Source organism: Camelina sativa, chromosome 1 (assembly GCF_000633955.1).
Source record: "Camelina sativa cultivar DH55 chromosome 1, Cs, whole genome shotgun sequence".
Taxonomy (NCBI): domain Eukaryota; kingdom Viridiplantae; phylum Streptophyta; class Magnoliopsida; order Brassicales; family Brassicaceae; genus Camelina; species Camelina sativa.
In genome coordinates, this window is record NC_025685.1 from 22,302,255 (window position 1) to 22,321,676 (window position 19,422).

Genomic DNA, 19,422 nt, shown 5'->3' on the forward strand with positions numbered 1-19,422 from the left:
GGAAAATTGGCTGGATCGCGTTGAATGACCCGGAGGGCGTTTTCGAAGCCACCAAGGTCTGTTTACTGCTGCTTACCTTTTTAAGATCATCCCTTGCTCTTGTGTGACAAGCAATCTAACTTTTGTGTTTCTGGATAGGTGGCTCAATCCATCAAACAGAGTCTTGACATAACTCCTGACCCTTCCACTATAATTCAGGTTTGTGTGTGTTTTCAGAAATCTTTTACATAACTCGTCTTTGGACTTTGGGTTGTCTGTCTGTTCCTTTGATATATAGGCCGCACTTCCTGCGATCCTGGAGAAAGCGGATAAAAGCTTCTTTGCAAAGAAGAACAAGATACTCAAACATAATGTTGATTTGGTGTGTGATAGGCTCAAGGACATCCCATGTGTCTCCTGTCCCAAGAAACCTGAGTCTTGCACTTACTTATTGGTAAAACTTCTGTAACCTATGTACTTCCATTAACGTAGTTAAGATTAGACTAGTGATTCTTGATCCATTTCAGACCGTTACTAGTCTTTCAATCTGATGAATAGTAACCATTATCATACATAAAACTCCAAGTTCTTTATTCAAATTAAATATTCCGTTTTAACCGTTTTCACTTACTGCAGACAAAGCTGGAGCTGTCATTGATGGATAACATCAAGGACGACACTGATTTCTGCATGAAGCTGGCCAGAGAGGAGAATCTCTTGTTTCTTCCAGGTAAAGTAAATGGAAATCAAGCAGGATGAATCTTGATTTGAGTTGTTTTGATGCTGAAATTGGGTTTGTGGGGGGGGAACGTTTTGTAGGAGAGGCTCTGGGTTTGAAGAACTGGATGAGGATAACCATAGGAGTCGAAGCTCATATGCTTGAGGATGCACTTGAGAGACTAAAGGGTTTCTGTACACGTCATACCAAGAAGACAGAGACAGACACTGACTCACTTCAAGCTTTGAAACTGAGTGATAATAATGTCGAAATATAAGACATATTCAATGAAATAAAACATAAGAGGGTGTGTGTGGTCTATGTCCCAAAACAATATTCTTATGCTATTTTCTTGATATCAACATTTATGCTACTCGTTTGTGCAGATAAGCAAGTTCAGATGTTAAATTTGGTATTAATTTGGACACAAACTCATTCTCATAAGGCTTTTTTTTTAGAACTTTTTGAATGCTGCTAATGATCAATTTGTCAAACTACAATTTCTATTGAAAAAATATAATTAAGAATCGGAAAATTATTGACAAACTGAGTTTTGCGTCATCTTGAATTAGATCCAAACTCATCTATTTTACAAGCTATAAAATAAACGAGTATATGCATATATAGACAATATATCACATATTTTTGTACATCTCATACATTCATATTTTAAAGTTTTGTAACATTTCTTATAAATAAAACGTGTAACAAGTTACATAAGAGGTAGACTAAAAGCTTGTGAACCCATAATGTCCAATAAAACCATTCTAAAAGTTATTAAAACCAATTATTTCATTAGTGAAACTAGTTTTGTATGATTCTAATATAATTAAATTATTCCTTTATTATTTTTGTATGTAAGTTTCTAGGTTTGTTTTCTTTTAACAAAAGTTATTAATCTTTGAGACTTAGATAGCCTGTAAAAACAGATAAGTTTTCTCTGTCTTCGTTTTATCAATATTGTTTTTTTTTTATTCAATTTATAACATAAACATAAAACTTAAATAGATGGTAGACATGATCAACAACAAATCTACTACGAAAATTAATTTGTATCATTCTTCCCTTCCACGAAGTTCCACAGCTGCAATCCCATGTGAGATTCTATTATCCATGCATATACAGATAGACAATGTCATATAATTAGAACAATACGTAAGTACAAGTACACGTTAAGTTATAAACTTGTAGTACCGTGAGGAGCCATGGGGAGGGCCAGGAGGGTTTGGGCCACCGCATTTGATTTTGCAACGTTCGTAACAATTACCGTCATGTTCATGACACGACTTTGACAATTGCGAAAACAGCGTTTAAATTCTTCTACACTCCATTTTGCTTCTACTGCCATCACAATAATCACTACCATCATTATCACTACTATGGCATTCCATTTTGCCATCTTTGACCGTCTTAGAATCCTAGAAAAGCAAAAATTTGTTTTTTTTTTTTTATGTATAATCTTATGACTCTTGTATTATGTTTCAAGAATATATAACCTCTATTAATAATACATGTTCAAAAAAATTTGAGTAGATTTTCTTTTGCTCTAGCTTTAATTGATTTAATCTATTAATTTCCTTCATATTTAATAAAAATGATGTGAAATGAAAACACTTTGTTTAACCCTTTGCACTTTTCTTTTCCTTTTTCTATTACTTTATATAGAAAATTTAGCCTTTAACAAAAGAAATAAAAATAGATTTAGTAAGTAATTACAATTACTACTTCATTTTTTATATTTAATCATTTTTATGTTTAGCCTTTAACAAAAGACAATAAAAATAGATTTAGTAATTAATTAAAATTATTCATTTTTATATTTAATCATTTTTATGTTTAGACTTTAACAAAAGAAAATAAAAATAGATTTAGTAATTAATTACAATTATCACTTCATTTTTTACATTTAATCATTTTTATGTTTAGCCTTTAACAAAATAAAATAAAAATAGATTTATTAATTAATTACAATTATCACTTCATTTTTTATATTTAATCATTTGTATGTTTTTATATAGAGAACATTTTAATATAATGTAATAGTATTTAACTTAGAAATTTGTTAGTTTAATTTATTTATTATAATCTATACTATGAAAGCATAAGTACTCATGTACCAACTTTTGGACAATGACTTTGTTTTTGGTAGTTTTTAAATAAAAAGATTAGTATTCATTAATTATTCAGACATTATTATATCATTGAAATAAAATTCTCTAACCTTTCAAATGAAGTCGGATATGCGGGTCATTTAATACCCGAGAAGTTGACCTGATTTTCTCTTCAAATATGGCTTAAACAACTTACAAGAATGGCTTAAACAAGCCAAAACGAAGCAACATTGTTTACATAGGTAACTAAGTGCGGACCTGATTTTCTCTTCAAATATTTACGGTTGATTATCAAAATGAAATTAAATTTTGACCACTGATTTTTTCAATGGTTTTAATTGAACCATATATTTTGATTTTTGAATCTTACAAAATTTCTTGATTGTCAAGATTTCATTAACTACAAATCTATTCAAATGAAGTCGGATATGCGGGTCATTGAATACCCGAGAAGTTGACCTGATTTTCTCTTTTTTTTTTTTTTTTTGACAACAACTTACAAGAATGGCTTAAACAAGCCAAAACGAAGGAACATTGTTTACATAGGTAACTAAGTGCGGACCTGATTTTCTCTTCAAATATTTACGGTTGATTATCAAAATGAAATTAAATCTTGACCACTGTTTTTTTCAATGGTTTTAATTAAACCATATATTTTGATTTTTGAATCTTACAAAATTTCTTGATTGTCAAGATTTCATTAACTGCAAATCTATAAAAATCTTATGAGATAATATTGCCTAAATCTTAGTTGATTAAAATATTTAATTATGGAAAACATATATATCCTAATTAAATAAAGAAAACATTTAAATGCATAATAAATCAAATCTAAATTTCTGATTCTTTATAAATAAATTAGGAAAAACAAGAAAAAATTTCAATTAATATTTATGCATATTTTTCACAGTTTTAGGAACAAATAAATAAATCCATTTTAATTTTGAAAACAATTAACTAATTACAATTTAAAAATAAAAATTAAATTATTTTAAAAGGTATTTTAAAATAGTAAAGTATTCATTATAGCATTAATAATATAAAGTTAATTAATATATAAGATATATGAATTAATAAAAATCAATTCATATTTATTTTAATGGATATATAAAATTAATAAAATTAATTTATTTGTAAATACTCTCTAAAACACAAGATATGCAAGAAATATCTTTAAAAAGATCTTATCTAACTAATATATTTTGTAATCATAAATAAAAATAATATATATTTATGAAAATAAACTATTTAATGTATTACATTTGTTGTTTAAATAAAATTATAAAATTTTCATTTTTAAGAAAACAAAAAAAAATCTAAAAGGATATTGAAAGGGTTATTGTTTGGATCAATTTAGATAAAAGGATATTTAAAGCTAAAACAAAAGTTTAAAGGAGACTAACTTTTTTTTTTAATCTAAAGATGGGTTTTTTTTTTTGCAAGTCCAAATAAAACGATAGTAGACTAGTCTTTGTTTATAGAAAATGAAAAGTTACAAATTTTGATATATTTAAAAACTCAAGGTTTTCTTGACATATTTCTCGTATTAATGGAACCCTTAACACATCACGTGAAGTTAAAACCAGTAGACATGATCACAAATCCGCCACAAATTTCTTCTTATCATTCTCTCCTTACGCGAACTTCCATTGATGCCATCTCATGTGATCTACTATTCAAGCAAATTTGTGATTAGGAATGATTTATGAAAACACACAATGTCTATTTGAAATTAACGACATTATAAATTATACATACGGTAAACGAGTAGTTGAGGAAGGGGTAGGGCCACCGCATTTGATTTTACAGTTTTCGAAGCAATTGCCATCATCATTTTGACAAGGACGAGAACATAGGCGGTAACAACGAGTCCAACCACTTTCCTCTTGTGCTTATATTCTGAACGCAACTATCATCATTATCAATACGATCGCACTCCATTTTGTCATTTTTAAAAAAAATCTTCTAAAAGCAAACTCTGTTTTATGTTTTTCTCCTTCTTTTGTTTTAAGATCTTTTATATTTTCTTATAATTAAAAGAGAAATACAAATAGGAGAATGTCCAAAATCCCTAATTTATTTACTCAAATTGCAATTCAATTATTATTAAAGGAGACACTTAATTAAAATTGAGAAGGACAAAATTAACTAAAAAAATCACAGATTCAATTTTGAGAATAGGGTTCGCGTGTTTATCCGATTGCCCACCTTATAACCCGACTGACTATCCAACTGATTGGATCTTGATATTATGTTGGGCCTCACTATTGTTTTCTTGTTTTGTTACCCATGTTGGGCCTGTAGTAGATGAATAAATTCATCAACTTGAGTACTCCTATTTGTAAATAAATTTGTCCCGCGGGTTTAATTATAAGAAGATAATCTCATCACATCAAGCAATAATATTCTATTAATCGAGAAGAGAGAGCCCAACTTCTTCGTTATCTGTTCATATCAATTTACGCAAATCATTGAAATTTATTATATCTCCAATCAACTTATAATCAGGGTCTCAGTTAACTAATTCCATAATAGCATAATTTCTTAACAAACGCAAATCAAGATCGAACATACCTAATTTGGACCTAAAAAATCAAAAACTAAATTGAATAAAAAGATTTCTTACTTTCCATTCAAGATTATCACAACTCAATCACTAGAAAACCCTACGTTACCAACCTCACTATAAATAGATCTATTCTATAACCATTCTAATCTCATCACATCAATCAACATCGAAAACTCAAATAGCAAAACTCAAAGTCTTTTTAGTATTGCAAAATGGCTCAAGCAATTGCTTACCTCAATGATGTCAAGCCCTACAAGACATCCTGGAGAGTGCAAGTCCGAGTCCTTCACTCTTGGAAAACTTACACCACCGCTTTTGGAGACACCTTTGACATGGTCTTCGCAGATGTACATGTAAGTTAAACTGCAACATTTTCTTCATCTACCTGTCTAAATTCAAATTGGAGAATGTCAACTCATAAATACACATTATTTCAGGGAACAAAGATACATGCTTCTGTTAAGAAGGATTGTATGAATCGTTTCGAAAAGTATATGGTGCCTGGTGAATGGAAAGACATTCAACACTTTGGATTGGTTTATGCAGTAGGCCAATTTAGACCAACAAGCCACCGTTACAAAATGAATTTCCTGGCTCAAACCATTGTCACAAGGATTGATCCACTGTCTGATGACCACTACCTGTCTCTGACTACTTTCAAAGACGTGAAGACTACTGGTCTAAATGCAAACATTTTAATCGGTAATATATACATTCATTCTCATGGTTAGTCTTATTATTAAAACTGGAATATGATTCTATTTTTGAAATTGTAGACATTGTTGGACAAGTTGTCAATGTGGGTGAAATGGAGACCATTGATGTCAATAGTAAGCCGACCAAGAAGATCTCTTTCCAACTAAGAGATGAGCTGTAAACTACAAACTTCCAACTTATTTTTCAAACAAAATGTGTGTATTATTAATCCGAATATATATTACTAACATCACATACCTTTTAATATCGTAATAGGGATGACAAAATTTCCTGTACTCTTTGGGGGTCCTTTGCAGAGCAGTTTTTTTACGCCTGTTCAAATGCAGATGGTGAGATGGTGATCTGTTTGATACGATTTGCAAAAATCAAGACATACAAAGGTAACATGATTTCATTCTCAATAAGCAACTGATAATATTTCAAGTATTACCATAATAAAATCATATATGTATCCCAAATTTGCAGATGTTCGAAATACTAAATCCATCTAAATCCATCTCAGCCAAAAATACTAAAAATTACTGGCCAAATAAATTATTTGTAACAAAACAAGCAGAAACAAAAATGGTAAAGAAGACCCATATTCGATCGAAAACGTTTGGAATCCACACCTAATCTATGACGAAGAATAATAGAATAAGTTAATGAGGAATCCATCCTTACAATAGATTTAGTAATTGAGGAATCTACATCGAATATATGATGAAGAAGGAGAAAATTGAATTAAAAGATCAATCTATTACCTTACTTATCCATTGATGTTGAAATCTGAGAATTACAACAAGACAAATTATCGGATAATTCCGATCAATTTTGTGTAATCGGAGAATTAAAAAAAGACAGATTTTCGGATAAATATGCTGATGGAGCTTTTACTGGGATTCCGAACTGAAAAGATCATTGCCTCAGAGATTATCGGATTAGTCCGATCAATGATGTTGATTCAATTTTTTTTTGATCAAGAAAACTCTCTCGGTAAAATCGTTTCGACTATTCTTGATTTTTTGTTTTCTTTCCCCCGATAACAAAATCAGAGGATAAAAGTGTTAATGGGTCAATTTCAGATTCACAATAAAAACCCATCTATTCTACTCATCAACACTTATAAAATTATGGCCCATTAATTCATTGTTTATGTTTCATCTATACTAATAGTACACAATACATTATCTTTATGCTCATAATAATACAAAGTAAATGAAATTTTAATTTATTTCAGATTATAGATATATATAAAAAAATAAAAAAATATTATAAAAAAACCAGGTGTATTATATTTAGTTACAATCATATTAAAAATATAAAACCAAAAACTTTTCTATTTGCCAGATAATTTATTTTCAAAGAAAAAGGAATATAATCATTAACAAATAGATTTCAGTTTAAGGTTCCTTAAAAAAAACAACCAAATATCTACTTCAGGGTTGTAACACCGTCTAAAGCGCGTCAAAACACCGTGTACACACAACAACTTCATTACTAAATAAATAAATAATCCAATGTTTATTACTATATTTAAAAATATTCAAAATATAAAATTTTACTATTCACACTACTAATGTGTCATATATATTAGAAAGCCACTTTTACTTCATCTTTACATTTTATTTTAAAACTACATAAAAACAACTATAACTTGATATTATTAAAAAAAATATTACTACACATTTCCAAAATAAACATTTTAAACAAATTTAATACTTACAACTTAAAAAACTTATTTAAAAATTTATGTGATCTACATACAAATAACTTTACCATAATTTAGTTAATATATATTAAATAATATCAAAACTATCCCGCGGTATACCACGGGTTAAAACCTAGTTAATTTCATAAAACCAACCTCTATTTAAATAGGTGATCGATACATTCATCTTTTTAAAAAAGTTTTTGAGTAGATTTCATTCTAAGATAACCATGATTTGTTTTATGATATGTTACGTTATTTCATGATTCATTGCTATATTTAAAAAATATATATATAACTAGTAACATGTTAATTCAAATTATTTTTTACCAGAATAATATTTAATATTTAAATATAGAACTTCCTTTGTTAGGTGACCGATACATTCTTCTTTCTTAACTAATTTTTTTTTGAGTATATTTCATTCTATAAAAACCATGATTTGTTTTATGATGTTACATTATTTCATGATTCATTGCTATAATTTTTTTAAAATATATATATAACTAGTAACATGTTAAATTCATTCTACCAAAAAAAAACATGTTAAATTCAAATTCTTTTTACCATAATAATATTTACAGTGTCTAAATATAGAACTTCCTTTGTTATTGGAAATAATTCTTGCAAACAATGAAAAATGTACCTGGTTAGATGTTTAGGTAAATGTAATTAGTGAGATACACTTTTCAATTAAGAAAATCTAAAGTAAAAACGTTTTTGATCACTAATTACAATCGACATTTTGATTAAGAAATCAAACATGTTTTGGTACTGACCGGTCAGTGAAAACCTCTTCCAAGTTTTTTTTTTTTTTTTTTTTTTTTTNTTTGTAAAAGGTTAAATTTTATACCAAATTTTCTGTTTTTTTTCTGTACAAAAGAAAAAAATAAAGAAACTAGAAAGGAAAGCTAATACAATGAAAATAAAGAGCTAGAAGCGAATTTGGGGAGGCAGTCGATCCTGGCAGCGAAATAAGGCAATTTCGAATTGTACGATCCACCTTGGCTTGTAGCTTTGCGGAAGGGGTGGAGACGTTAGTGAAGACTCTGGCATTTCGTTCTTGCCACAAAAGGTAGCTAGTGACTTGCAGGACAAGCTTGAGGAGGATAGACACCTTGGCTTGAGGAGGTTGCCGATGTTGAGAAATCCAGGTGGAGAATGCAGATAAATCTGAAGGAGGGGAGGGCGAAATCCGAGAAGCAAAAGCCCCCCAAATCTCCTTAGAATACGTATATGAGAAAAAAAGATGTTCATGACTTTCTATCCCAGACGAACAGAGGACACAGCCTGGAGGTATATTCATCCCCCACGCTAGTAGTCTGTCTCTAGTAGGTAACCTGCGTTGAAAAGCCAGCCATGTGATAAACGAATACCTCTGAACCGCTGCTTTAAACCAAACCGTCTTACACCAAGGCACTTGAGCAGTAGGAGTTCGAAGTTGCTCCCAAGTTGCCTTAGAAGAGAAGGTGGTTGCATATGTGTCTGTCGACCGTTTCCAGAGATAAACATCATCCCCGCTGTCATCATTTGGAGGAGAGATGGTCGTAAGAGTGGTCATGAAGTCTTGTTGGGAAACTGATCTGGCAGCAGATAGCTTCCAATCTCCATTCTGCATTGCATCAACTACTCTTGCACTCAGCTGAACTCTGAACTGGCGGGGTCCATTCCTCCCAATGAACTCGATTAACGGGCCATGTTCACACCAAGTATCATGCCAGAAGGAAGCCGTGCGCCCATTTCCAATATCACACCGCATGAAATCCTTGAGAAAGTGTTTGTGTTTTAACATGTCTCTTACCGCTCGAGGGAGTCTTTGAGAGTCTTCCATAAGCCAGAAACTTTTCCGGGGGAATACGTTGCCTTTCAGCCAAGCAACCCACAGTGAACCCGCCTTTGCAAAGAAGTTCCACAGCAATTTCAACTGAAACACTACCTGGAAGTCCTGCAATCGCCTGATGCCTAATCCTCCTTCCGCCTTTGGTTTACAAACATCAGCCCACGCCACTCTCGCACCCCGAGCAGACTCAGTCTTATTTTTCCAGAGAAAACCAGCACAAAGAGAATCAACCTTCTCGTAGAACTTTTTGGGTAAGGTGAAGACGGAGCTCCAGAAGTTGACCATACCGTAAATCACCGAAGAAATGAGTCTGATCTTACCAGAGAAGGATAAGCTTATAACGGTCCACGCATGCAGCTTCGATGTTATCCTTTCCAAGAAAGGCTGCAAAGTTGCAAAGGAGATCCTCGCGGGGTTGAGTGGAAGTCCTAGATAGCGAGTTGGAAACAACCCCACTTTAATTCCTGATAATGCACTTAAAACATCAACTTGAAGCTCAGAGTAGCCCCCAAAGAAGATTTCTGACTTAGCAGGATTCATATCTAGTCCACTGAGCGCCCTGAAGTGGCGCATAACGCCAGCAATCCCCGTCAAAGAGTGTCGAGCACCGTCCGTGAATACCAAGAGGTCATCAGCAAACAGAAGGGGAGTTACCAGGGGAGAAGAGCAGCGAGGGTGCAACCTGAAAGTACCAGAGGAAACTGCAGCTTCAAGTAACCTCGATAAGACTTCCATGACCATTATGAAGAGGTAAGGAGAGATGGAGTCCCCTTGACGTAAGCCCTTTGCCGCTGAAAAGAAGCTTGCCAATTCTCCATTAATGGCGATAGAAAACCTTGGCGAGGAGATACATTCTCGAATCCAGGAACAGAACAGCGGAGGAAAATCCTGAGCTTCAAGAACCTTTAGAACAAAATCCCAACAAACTGTGTCAAAGGCTTTTCGGATGTCAACCTTCACCATACAACTCTTTGGACAACTTGTCTTTTGGTAGTCTCTTACAAGCTCCGATGCCAGGAGCACATTTTCTCCTAGGCTTCGACCTTTCAAGAACGCCGCTTGGTTTGGACTGATGCATTCGAGAAGAATAGGCTTCATTCTGTTGGCAATAACTTTAGAGATGACCTTGTAGATCAAATTGCAGCAACTAATGGGTCTGAAATCACTCAGCTTGCTAGCCTCAGGTATTTTAGGGATAAGAGCGATGATGGTGCAGTTGAGATCTTTGAGCAACCTACCATTACAAAAGAATTATTGGACTGCAGAGATTACCTAGGTTCCTACAATGTCCCATGAAGCTCGAAAAAACTCCACCGGAAATCCATCTGGGCCTGGGCTCTTGTTTAAAGGCATTGCGAACACCACTGCCTTGATTTCTTCGGGGGAGACGAACTTCTGCAGGTCCTGAACCTGAGTATCCGAGCATCTAAAAGGCAATATCCCTATAAGCTCATCCACTGAGACTGGCGAGACTGGAAGCTCAGTGTTCCCCAAAATACCCTTGAAATAATTTGCTGCATAAGCTTTGATGGTAGAAATATTAGTGATCCTTGTTCCATCCTGATCACACAAGAAGTGTATGTGGTTTCTCGCTGCCCGTTGGGAAACAGATTTATGGAAGAATGCGGTGTTTCTGTCCCCCAGATGTAGCCACAAAATTCTGGATTTTTGGCGATAGAACTTCTCCTCAGCAGAGATCAGGGTTTGCCAAAGAGCTCGAGCTTCATGCTCCTCCCTAGCAGCTTAAACATCCGGGTTTGATAGCAACAGTCTTTGGAGATTTGCAACCTTATCCGCTTGATTTTTGACTCTCAGACTGATATCACTGTAGTGTCGTTTGTTCAGGAGCCTAAGAACCATCTTTAACTTGCGCACAGCCCTAACAAGCTTGTACTGACAGGTGCCCTGGATTTGAAGTGGATCCCAAGCTTGAGAGACTGAGTCCTTAAACTGCGAGTGCTCAATGACATGCTGAAAGAACTTGAAAGGCTTACGAACAGACCTCCTCATAGCGGGAATATGGAATAAACAGGCAGCATAATCAGATTGTAGCGGCTCCAGGAACTCCGCATAGGATTCCGGGTAAGTATCCGCCCACGCCTGATTGATGAAAGCATGGTCGATCTTCTTCGAGGTGGGGTTGTCTTCCTGATGGTTCCACCAAGTGAAGGGTACTCCTTTGGCCTGCACCTCAAAGAGCTCAGCTTCCTGAATGGCAAGGTTAAAGTCCTCCATACCTGATGAGTCCACGTCCTGAGTAAGATGGTGAGAGTGCTGAGAGGTTCGCAGGATTATTGAAGTCCCCCACCACTGCCCAAGGAACACGACTGACTGGAGTATTGGCATTAAGCCAAGAAAGTTCATCCCAAAGAGGTAGACGCGCTTCTAACAGGTTAAATCCATATGTAAAAGATACTGTAATATTTAGACTAATCGACTGAATATAGAAGCCGCAAGTGATAAGTTGTGAAGAGACTTGATACACAACCATAGATACCGAGGGGTCCCAACAAACCACGATTCTAGCTGTACTGTGGTGGTCGAAGTTACCAAAAAAAATCCACCCCTGAGGGACTGCACTAACAACCCTTCCCGCATTAGCCGATAAGATATGCGTTTCCAAAAACGCTCCAAAAAGTGGCCTATGGATTAAAATACAATCCTTTGTAAAGTCCTGACGTCTGGTACTATTCAGACCTCTTATATTCCACACAAAAAACATCGGTACTTATTAATGTGATGTTGTTGTGACCTTGCGGCCACTCTTCCTGCATTTAACCAGGATAAAGGGTGCTTCTGTTTCTGCTTCTGTCAAACGATCAGGAGACAGATCAACAGACCTGGCAGAGATGTTTTTCTCCACAGTCACTATCCCCTCATCCCCAGGGTCTGACCTACGTTCCTTATCAGCAGAGATATCCTGATCCACTCTATCCTCTTCAAGAACTTCCGGCATCAAACCCTTGACTCCCAAATCAGGGACTGGTGCAAGAACTGTGCCTGATTCCTTCTCTGGAGCTACACCTTCAGAACCTCCTTGAACCGCTTCCTTGCTCTGTGACGCCACAATCGCTGAGGAGATACCACTCTCTTAGACCTTCCACATAAGGTGAGGTGGATTGGTATTCGAGGAACTCTTGGATAGACGTTCAAGTGATCGTCCTTGCCTTGAGCGACGATTTAGTCTAGGTCTGCTCCGCGACCTGTTCCTTCTCCGCATTAGCGAGACAGTGGTCGCTGTCATCTTGGGGCATCGAACAGTGTCATGACCATAAGCTCGACACTCAGTACATCGAGGAGGGAGCCATGGGGAGGAGACATCCACTTCCACCTCCCGACCATCAGAGAAACCCGATATTACCTTCGATGGGAGATCCTTGGTGAGGTCAACTCTAACAAGCACCTTGGCCACTTCAAAGTTTTTCTTACACTATGTTTCAGGTGCTAAAGCTACAGGCTTACCAACTGTCGTGGCTAGCCTACTGAGACATTGCCTGTTAAATAACAGATATGGGACTCCTCTGAATTCCACATCAATGGTCGTTGATGTAATAGGGGGAGATTCGGGAGTAAATTCCGGCGACCATGGAGATACAAACATCGGGTGCCCCGCAATATTCCAAACATTGCGGCCAAGCAAGATTGCTCTGGTCCGAGGATTTGTAACTCGAAGCAGGAAAGCTCCATTCCCTAGATTGTGTACGTATATGCGAGGACCATTTTTAGCCCACGGAGCGTTCACCACGCCAATAACCCGTCCCATATCTGGAGGGTTACCATGAAATTGAGCAAAGATAAAGTCTTTGAATTCCTCCCTGGCCGCTTGTAGATTTTCATCTGGAATGAGAACAAACGGAACACCAGTGATATGCACAGTAGGAGATCCCAACTCCTCAAGCTGGGAGGTGTCACTAAACAAACTAGTCCAACGCTTTTCCGGTGTGGAGGAAGTCGGAACAGAGGATACCGCCTGACTAGGTAGCACAGGAGGAGAACCAGCGATAGCCGGAGATACGTTGCCGGAAACAGGATCCTCAGCAGCATCGAGAGAAGAGCCAACGGATACAGGAGACACCCCAGGTGGGGGAGGAATGCTCATATCCAGATCCGAAGACGAAGCAACGGGGAGAACTAGATCTGAAGACGAAATACTTGTAGGGGAAAGAGAGGGAGAGGGGATCTTCGTAGGTTCCGAAGCCTCACCAGCAGCGGTCACAGAAGAGGAGATCTCCAATGGAGTGGGGGGGGAGCGAGATTTGGATTTTGGGTGGTTGACTATCATCGAAGACATGCGAGCAAACTGAGAAGTACCGGAAAGAGTTGGCCCAATACGCAAAGAACCCTTCTTCTTTTTCTTCGTATTCCTTGCCATCGTGATATTCTCATCTACTGGCGTGAGGCCGGTAAACGGCGGCGATTAGGATTACGAAGCCAATCGCCTTTTTGTCGCCTAAAAAAAATTAGGGTTACCTATCAAAAATACAATAAGGTACCCAACCTTGCTTTATAAGCAAGATGGCCAAATTCGTCGTGGTTGCTTACCCGCATGATTTTATTGATGAACTAAACTAATGCTGGAGCCTTCGGACCTTGGTGCCGATGCATGATATTAATTTTTCGAGAATTCTTTTGCATGTTAATAAGCCACATGTCATGTTATGAGTACTAATGATAGATTGATTCATATATAATAGTTGGAGAAAAAAAAAAGACATATGAGAAGTAATTTAAGTTGCTTAATTAACATAATTATAATATCAAATAAGATATACACAAATCTCTATAATATATTTATAATATCTTCTTTGATCATAATTAAGGATCTTCTAGATCTTTCTATAAATATCATTAAAATGAGATGTAGAGATATTACAAAAGAACCTAAAATAGAGTAAATCATATCCAAAACTTGACACATAATGTTGCCTTATTTACTATTTATGGAGATATTAAAATATTTCTGAAAAAAAAATTATCTTATTTTAAACTGTTTTGTTAATTGATAGATAGTTTGATGCTTATTTAATTAATTATCTAAAAAGAAAAGAAAATAAATAAATTGTTTTATTATCTTTAAGTGTTTTAACATAAATAAATGAAATTAATCTTGATATGAGAATTTTTATTTTTCTTAAAATAAACTATAAATTCAGAAATAACCCATTATAAATAAGCAACCTTACATATACTGTATACTATATGAAGAGATGAAATAAATTTTATCAGCATTATTATTTAATATTTAATAAAAAATTAAAGTAAATTATAATTAATGCCATTAATTTTATGTTACTATCAATATCTTATATAAGTAATGAAAAATTAATATATGTTTTAATTTTTTCTAATTAAAAATGAATAAATAAAAAAGGCATGATATATAATTATATATGAATCATATATATAATATGTTTTACAGAGCTTCTTTGGACTATTTTTTATATACAGGTGGAGCGCCGTGTCAAGATACAAATGGAACCTTAAAAAAAAAAAAACAAAAAAAAAATCCTACAACGGCTATCTTTGGAACAAGAGACCCTTACCTACCTTTATAGTGATTCTTGGAGGATCCTCTCAATTCAATTTCTCAGAATATAGAATGGAGTCTTCTTGTACGCCTCCTCCTCCTTATCACCGATCGAACGCTCGTGTCGAAGACGAAGAAGCAAATAATCTCTCTCTTGATTTGGTTCTTCTTCCATCTCCAGTCTCTTCTCCGATCCGTTTAGCCGATCGACTCGAAATGGCGTCTGAGGATGCGGCGAATCCTGCTGCTGCTGCTGCGGTGGTGGTTCGCAAACGGGGCAAGGGGAAAGGAGGGCAAAAGGGTCTTTTAGTTTCTCCCAGGTATCCCCGGAGATCGAGGCGAAGGTCGGAGGCTGTTGAAGAGATGGTCGATGATGATGAAAGTATCGTAAAGCCTAGAAAACGGAAGACCAATGGTCGCCCTAAGAAGGATAAGCGAAGCTTGTTAGCTCCTCCTTGTTCGTCAAGTACTGCTCTTCTTATACTCTTTAGGTTTCTTTTTCTTTATTATGGTATATGCTTATCTCTGACTCTGAGGTTCTGATTTGGATAATGTTGAAGATGCTTGTCAGAGTGATTTGAATCGGATCGGAGAGACTATCAGTGATTTGGTTATGTGGAGAGATGCTGCCAAATCGACCCTCTGGTTCGGTTTTGGGTGTCTGTCTTTCCTATCTTCTTGCTTTGCCAAAGGAGTCAACTTTAGGTACACTAATGATTGTGATTGTGATTGTGATTGTATTACCCTACCCCCTCTAGGCTCAGTCAGATTTGTGTTTTCTCTAGTCTCAAGTCAAGTCATGACCTTTTTCTCTGTTTTGAAGCGTTTTCTCGGTGGCTTCCAACCTAGGACTTGTGTTACTCTGCTGGTCCTTCTTGTCAAACACTCTTTGTCAGAGGTACACTACTTCTGTCTTCTCTTTGCAGTTTGGTTTGCCCTTCTCCAGAAGCTAATCATACTAGTTAGTTTGATCCATCAATGTTTGTTATCTTTAGGAAAGTTGATGACACTAAGAGAGCGTTCCATGTGAGTGAAGATGATGTCTTGCGCTTATCTACACGAGTGCTTCCCGCAGCCAACTTTTTTATCTCGAAGGCTAGTGAGGTTTTTTGAGGAGAACCATCAATGACACTCAAAGTAAAAAAACAATCGACATTTTTACTTCTCCCTGCCTCTCTCTCTATCAAATTAGTTTTGGTGGTTTACTTGCCCTTTCATCCGCTGTTTCTCTTTTGTCACAGGTGACACCATTTCTGCTACTTGGAGCTGAGTACGGCCATCTCATAACACTGTGGAGGCTCTCCGCATTTGGTATAACATTTGGAACACAATCTGTAACAATGTTAAGCAGGATAGGAACTGAGCTGATGTGTGTGTATGTTACTGAAACAGGTTTCTTCCTCAGCTTCACCATCCCAAAGCTGTATTCATGTTACACCCATCAGATTAGCCAAAAAGGTGAAAATTCGAATTGCACATATTGTCAATTGGGTTAGACTCAACAGTCAAGTGTTTGTACAGGTCTTTAACTGGTCCAGTGATTTTAAATCTTGACTTGGTTTGAGTTTCATCTGTGCAGTTGAAAGAGTGAAAACAAGAATAGGTGAAGCATGGGGAGTCTGCTCTCACAAGAAGATCTTGGCCGCCTCTGCCGTGACAGCGTTTTGGAACTTGACAAGCATAAGAACCCGAATTTTTGCAGGTAATTTACCTAACCAATGATGGTTGGCAGAGTATTTGCTTTGGCTGATATCAAAATATAACCTATAAGTCTTTCATGTTTGGCAGTTTTTATCATCCTGGTGATATTTCGGTATAGGAGACAGAATCTAGAGCTAAACCCCGACGAAGTCGAGCCTGTTGAGAATGAGAAGCCAGAAGAAGAAACACTTCCACAGGAAGAAGAAGAAGAAGAAGAAGAGACACTTCCACAGGAAGAAGAACAGATACAGCCATCAGAAGAGCGAGCTTTAGTGGCGGTGGTTGCAGAAACTGAAGGATCAAAGACACTCTAGTGTTTTGTACTTTGTGTCGAATTACATTTAACAGAAATGCAAAATTAAATCTCGAGTTGATGTAATAGAGAGAGATAGAGGATACATGTTTGTTATATGAAAAATTGAAGACAAAGAGATCCTCATCGTTCGCCGAGAATGTTACACAAGGACAAGGGACACGAAGAAGAAACTTAAAGCCTTCTTTAAAGTCTAAGGGCTGATTTTATTGCCAATTCTGCTACTCCCCCACCCTCGTTTCCTTACTGTGATATCCATGATTATCCGAACTCATGGATGTTTCAAAGTTTTAAATTAGTAAAAGTGGCAAGTTTGTGTGTTGATGAAACAGAGATCATAGAGAATTCAGATATAAAAGATGGAGGACATTTGTCTTTGATATGAAAATTGAAGACAAAGAGAACATTAGTGTTTGAGCAGTACGACAATTAATTATTCTTTGCCTAAACTCTCTCTTAAAGCTTCTCGCGCATTCGCATTGGGTACGCGTAGACATCATCAAAAGTCCTCTTTGCAAGCTGATAAATTATACCAAAACATCAGTTACTACTAGTCTAATCAATACAGCAAGCTCTAAGGCTGAAAACAAACACAAAATCTCCAAGAAAGTCAGAAACAAGTAGGCAAAATCAAGAGGGTTTTTCGTTCCTAAGTTTTTTCTGGGGAAGAAAGGCTTTAAAAAAGGTAAGAGTTTTGTACATAAACTGTAGCTTCAGTGTTCTTCTGGCTAACTCATCACACATCATCATTGCAAGCTGGGAGTATAAGACCAATCAGTAATTATACTTTCATTAAAACTGTCTACTACAAATCAACTCAAATGCAATAATAGCCAACAAGAAAAGAAGACACATTCCATTAAAAAAATGGTCAGGTGGTACATGTTTAAGCTTTTAAGAAGAAGATGTGTAAGAACCATCAATGAATGATGTGTTTTCTAAAGCCTATTATTGCCTCAAAAACCATAATATTTGTTTATAGAAATGTTATTTGCCTCAAAACACAGAATCTTGGCTTCTTTGTCTTCATCTACTCTCTTGTGTCAGCCTACAACATTTTGGAAAAACTAAGACCAATTGAGTCGCCATCTCTTTTCAATGTTAAGCAGAAAGACAACAACAATTGATCCAGTTTTTTCGCCCATAGCAGCAAACAAACTGATTGAAGCTTGTAAAATGGCAAACCTTAACCTAGTTTCTCTACTAGCCATGCAATCTTATTAACAGAAACACTTGTCACAACAAGTCATCAAACAAAGAAAGAAACAAAGAAGAGCATATATATCTGCAAACAAACAAACAAACAAAGAGAATAAAAAAAGGAAAGGGTTTGTGAGGGAAGAAATACCGTCAGAGAGCCAGCCATAGGTTTGGGCAGAGACAGAAAGCTTTGAAGTCATTAAAGCTGAAGCTGTAGCCGAGTGGTATGGCAACAATGACTCCACACAGAAGCTCAGTTCCACAGGATTACTATCAACAAGCAAAACAAAAAAAAAAATGAAAGGTATCAAGTAATGATGATAGTCATAGAGAAGAGGGTTTGGTTTTCTCAATTAAAGATGCAAATTTTTTCATCTGTGTAACCACCACTGAGTGAGTGTTATGATATCTGAAAACACCAATGTGATTAGATTACAAAAGAACAAAAACCCGAAGATCAGGTAGACAAAAATTTGCTTCATTTGGGTTTGAATTGTAATAACCCTTTTCAAGATTCCAATTAGAGAGACATAGAATCTCTTCATTCCAAGATTTATATAAAAACTTTGGATCGGATAATGGGATCAAATAGAAAAAATTGGGTAAAACAGAGAGAGAGAGAGAGAGAGAGAGAGAGAGAGAGAGAGACTAACCGGAGAGGAGAAAGGAGTGGACTTCTTCTGGCAGTGGCTCTAAACAAGGGCGGGGCTGATTTCGCTTGAGAGGCGAAGCGGCCAGTGACGGTCCGAGACGAAGCAGCTCGAAACATCGATCTGGCACCGGAGGCGACGGCGGATGCGGCCATCGGCATGGAACAAAAAAAAGTTACGGGTATGAGTAGAAGAAGAAGAGAATGGAGAATTCCGATTACGATTACGATTACGGAGAAAACGAGATAAACCCTATAAAAACCTGTTCTGTTTGGTTTTGGACTTGGACGAGAACCTTTTTTTATATAAACGCGATTGGCTTCCGATTCTTTTATTTTAGACGTCACAATTACCTTAGTAGACTAGTAGTATATAAGTTTTTTTTTGTAACAAATATTTAATTTAAG

The 19,422-nt window shown here is 35.9% G+C and overlaps 3 protein-coding genes and 2 pseudogenes across 5 annotated transcripts; 3 read left to right on the forward strand and 2 right to left on the reverse strand.

The window, feature by feature from the left end:
* On the forward strand, positions 6-1,105 carry LOC104710779 (S-alkyl-thiohydroximate lyase SUR1-like; the record flags this gene model as incomplete). Its single annotated transcript, XM_019236105.1, has 5 exons — positions 6-56; positions 139-198; positions 278-433; positions 616-709; positions 799-1,105. Coding segments are annotated over 5 exons (537 nt in total), but the record flags the coding sequence as incomplete, so codon positions are not given.
* On the reverse strand, positions 1,732-2,180 carry LOC104701463 (annotated as a pseudogene).
* LOC104710789 lies at positions 5,590-6,254 on the forward strand. The gene is made up of 3 exons (XM_010427445.1): positions 5,590-5,730; positions 5,815-6,079; positions 6,154-6,254. The coding sequence occupies exons 1-3, from the start codon at positions 5,590-5,592 to the stop codon at positions 6,252-6,254; spliced, it is 507 nt and encodes a 168-aa protein (XP_010425747.1).
* On the forward strand, positions 15,119-17,389 carry LOC104701491 (annotated as a pseudogene).
* Positions 17,517-19,330, reverse strand: LOC104701470 (protein NUCLEAR FUSION DEFECTIVE 6, chloroplastic/mitochondrial-like). Of its 3 annotated transcripts, XM_010417167.2 has the most exons (4): positions 19,019-19,329; positions 18,514-18,635; positions 17,866-17,921; positions 17,517-17,684 (listed from the first exon to the last, which is right to left on the reverse strand). In XM_010417167.2, the coding sequence occupies exons 1-3, from the start codon at positions 19,174-19,176 to the stop codon at positions 17,902-17,904; spliced, it is 300 nt and encodes a 99-aa protein (XP_010415469.1). In that variant the 5' UTR covers positions 19,177-19,329; the 3' UTR covers positions 17,517-17,684; positions 17,866-17,901. The 3 variants fall into 3 exon arrangements, with proteins under 3 accessions (XP_010415469.1, XP_010415463.1, XP_010415476.1); XM_010417161.2 differs by lacking the exon at positions 17,866-17,921 and having other exon boundaries at positions 19,019-19,328; XM_010417174.2 differs by lacking the exons at positions 17,517-17,684; positions 17,866-17,921 and adding an exon at positions 18,005-18,213 and having other exon boundaries at positions 19,019-19,330.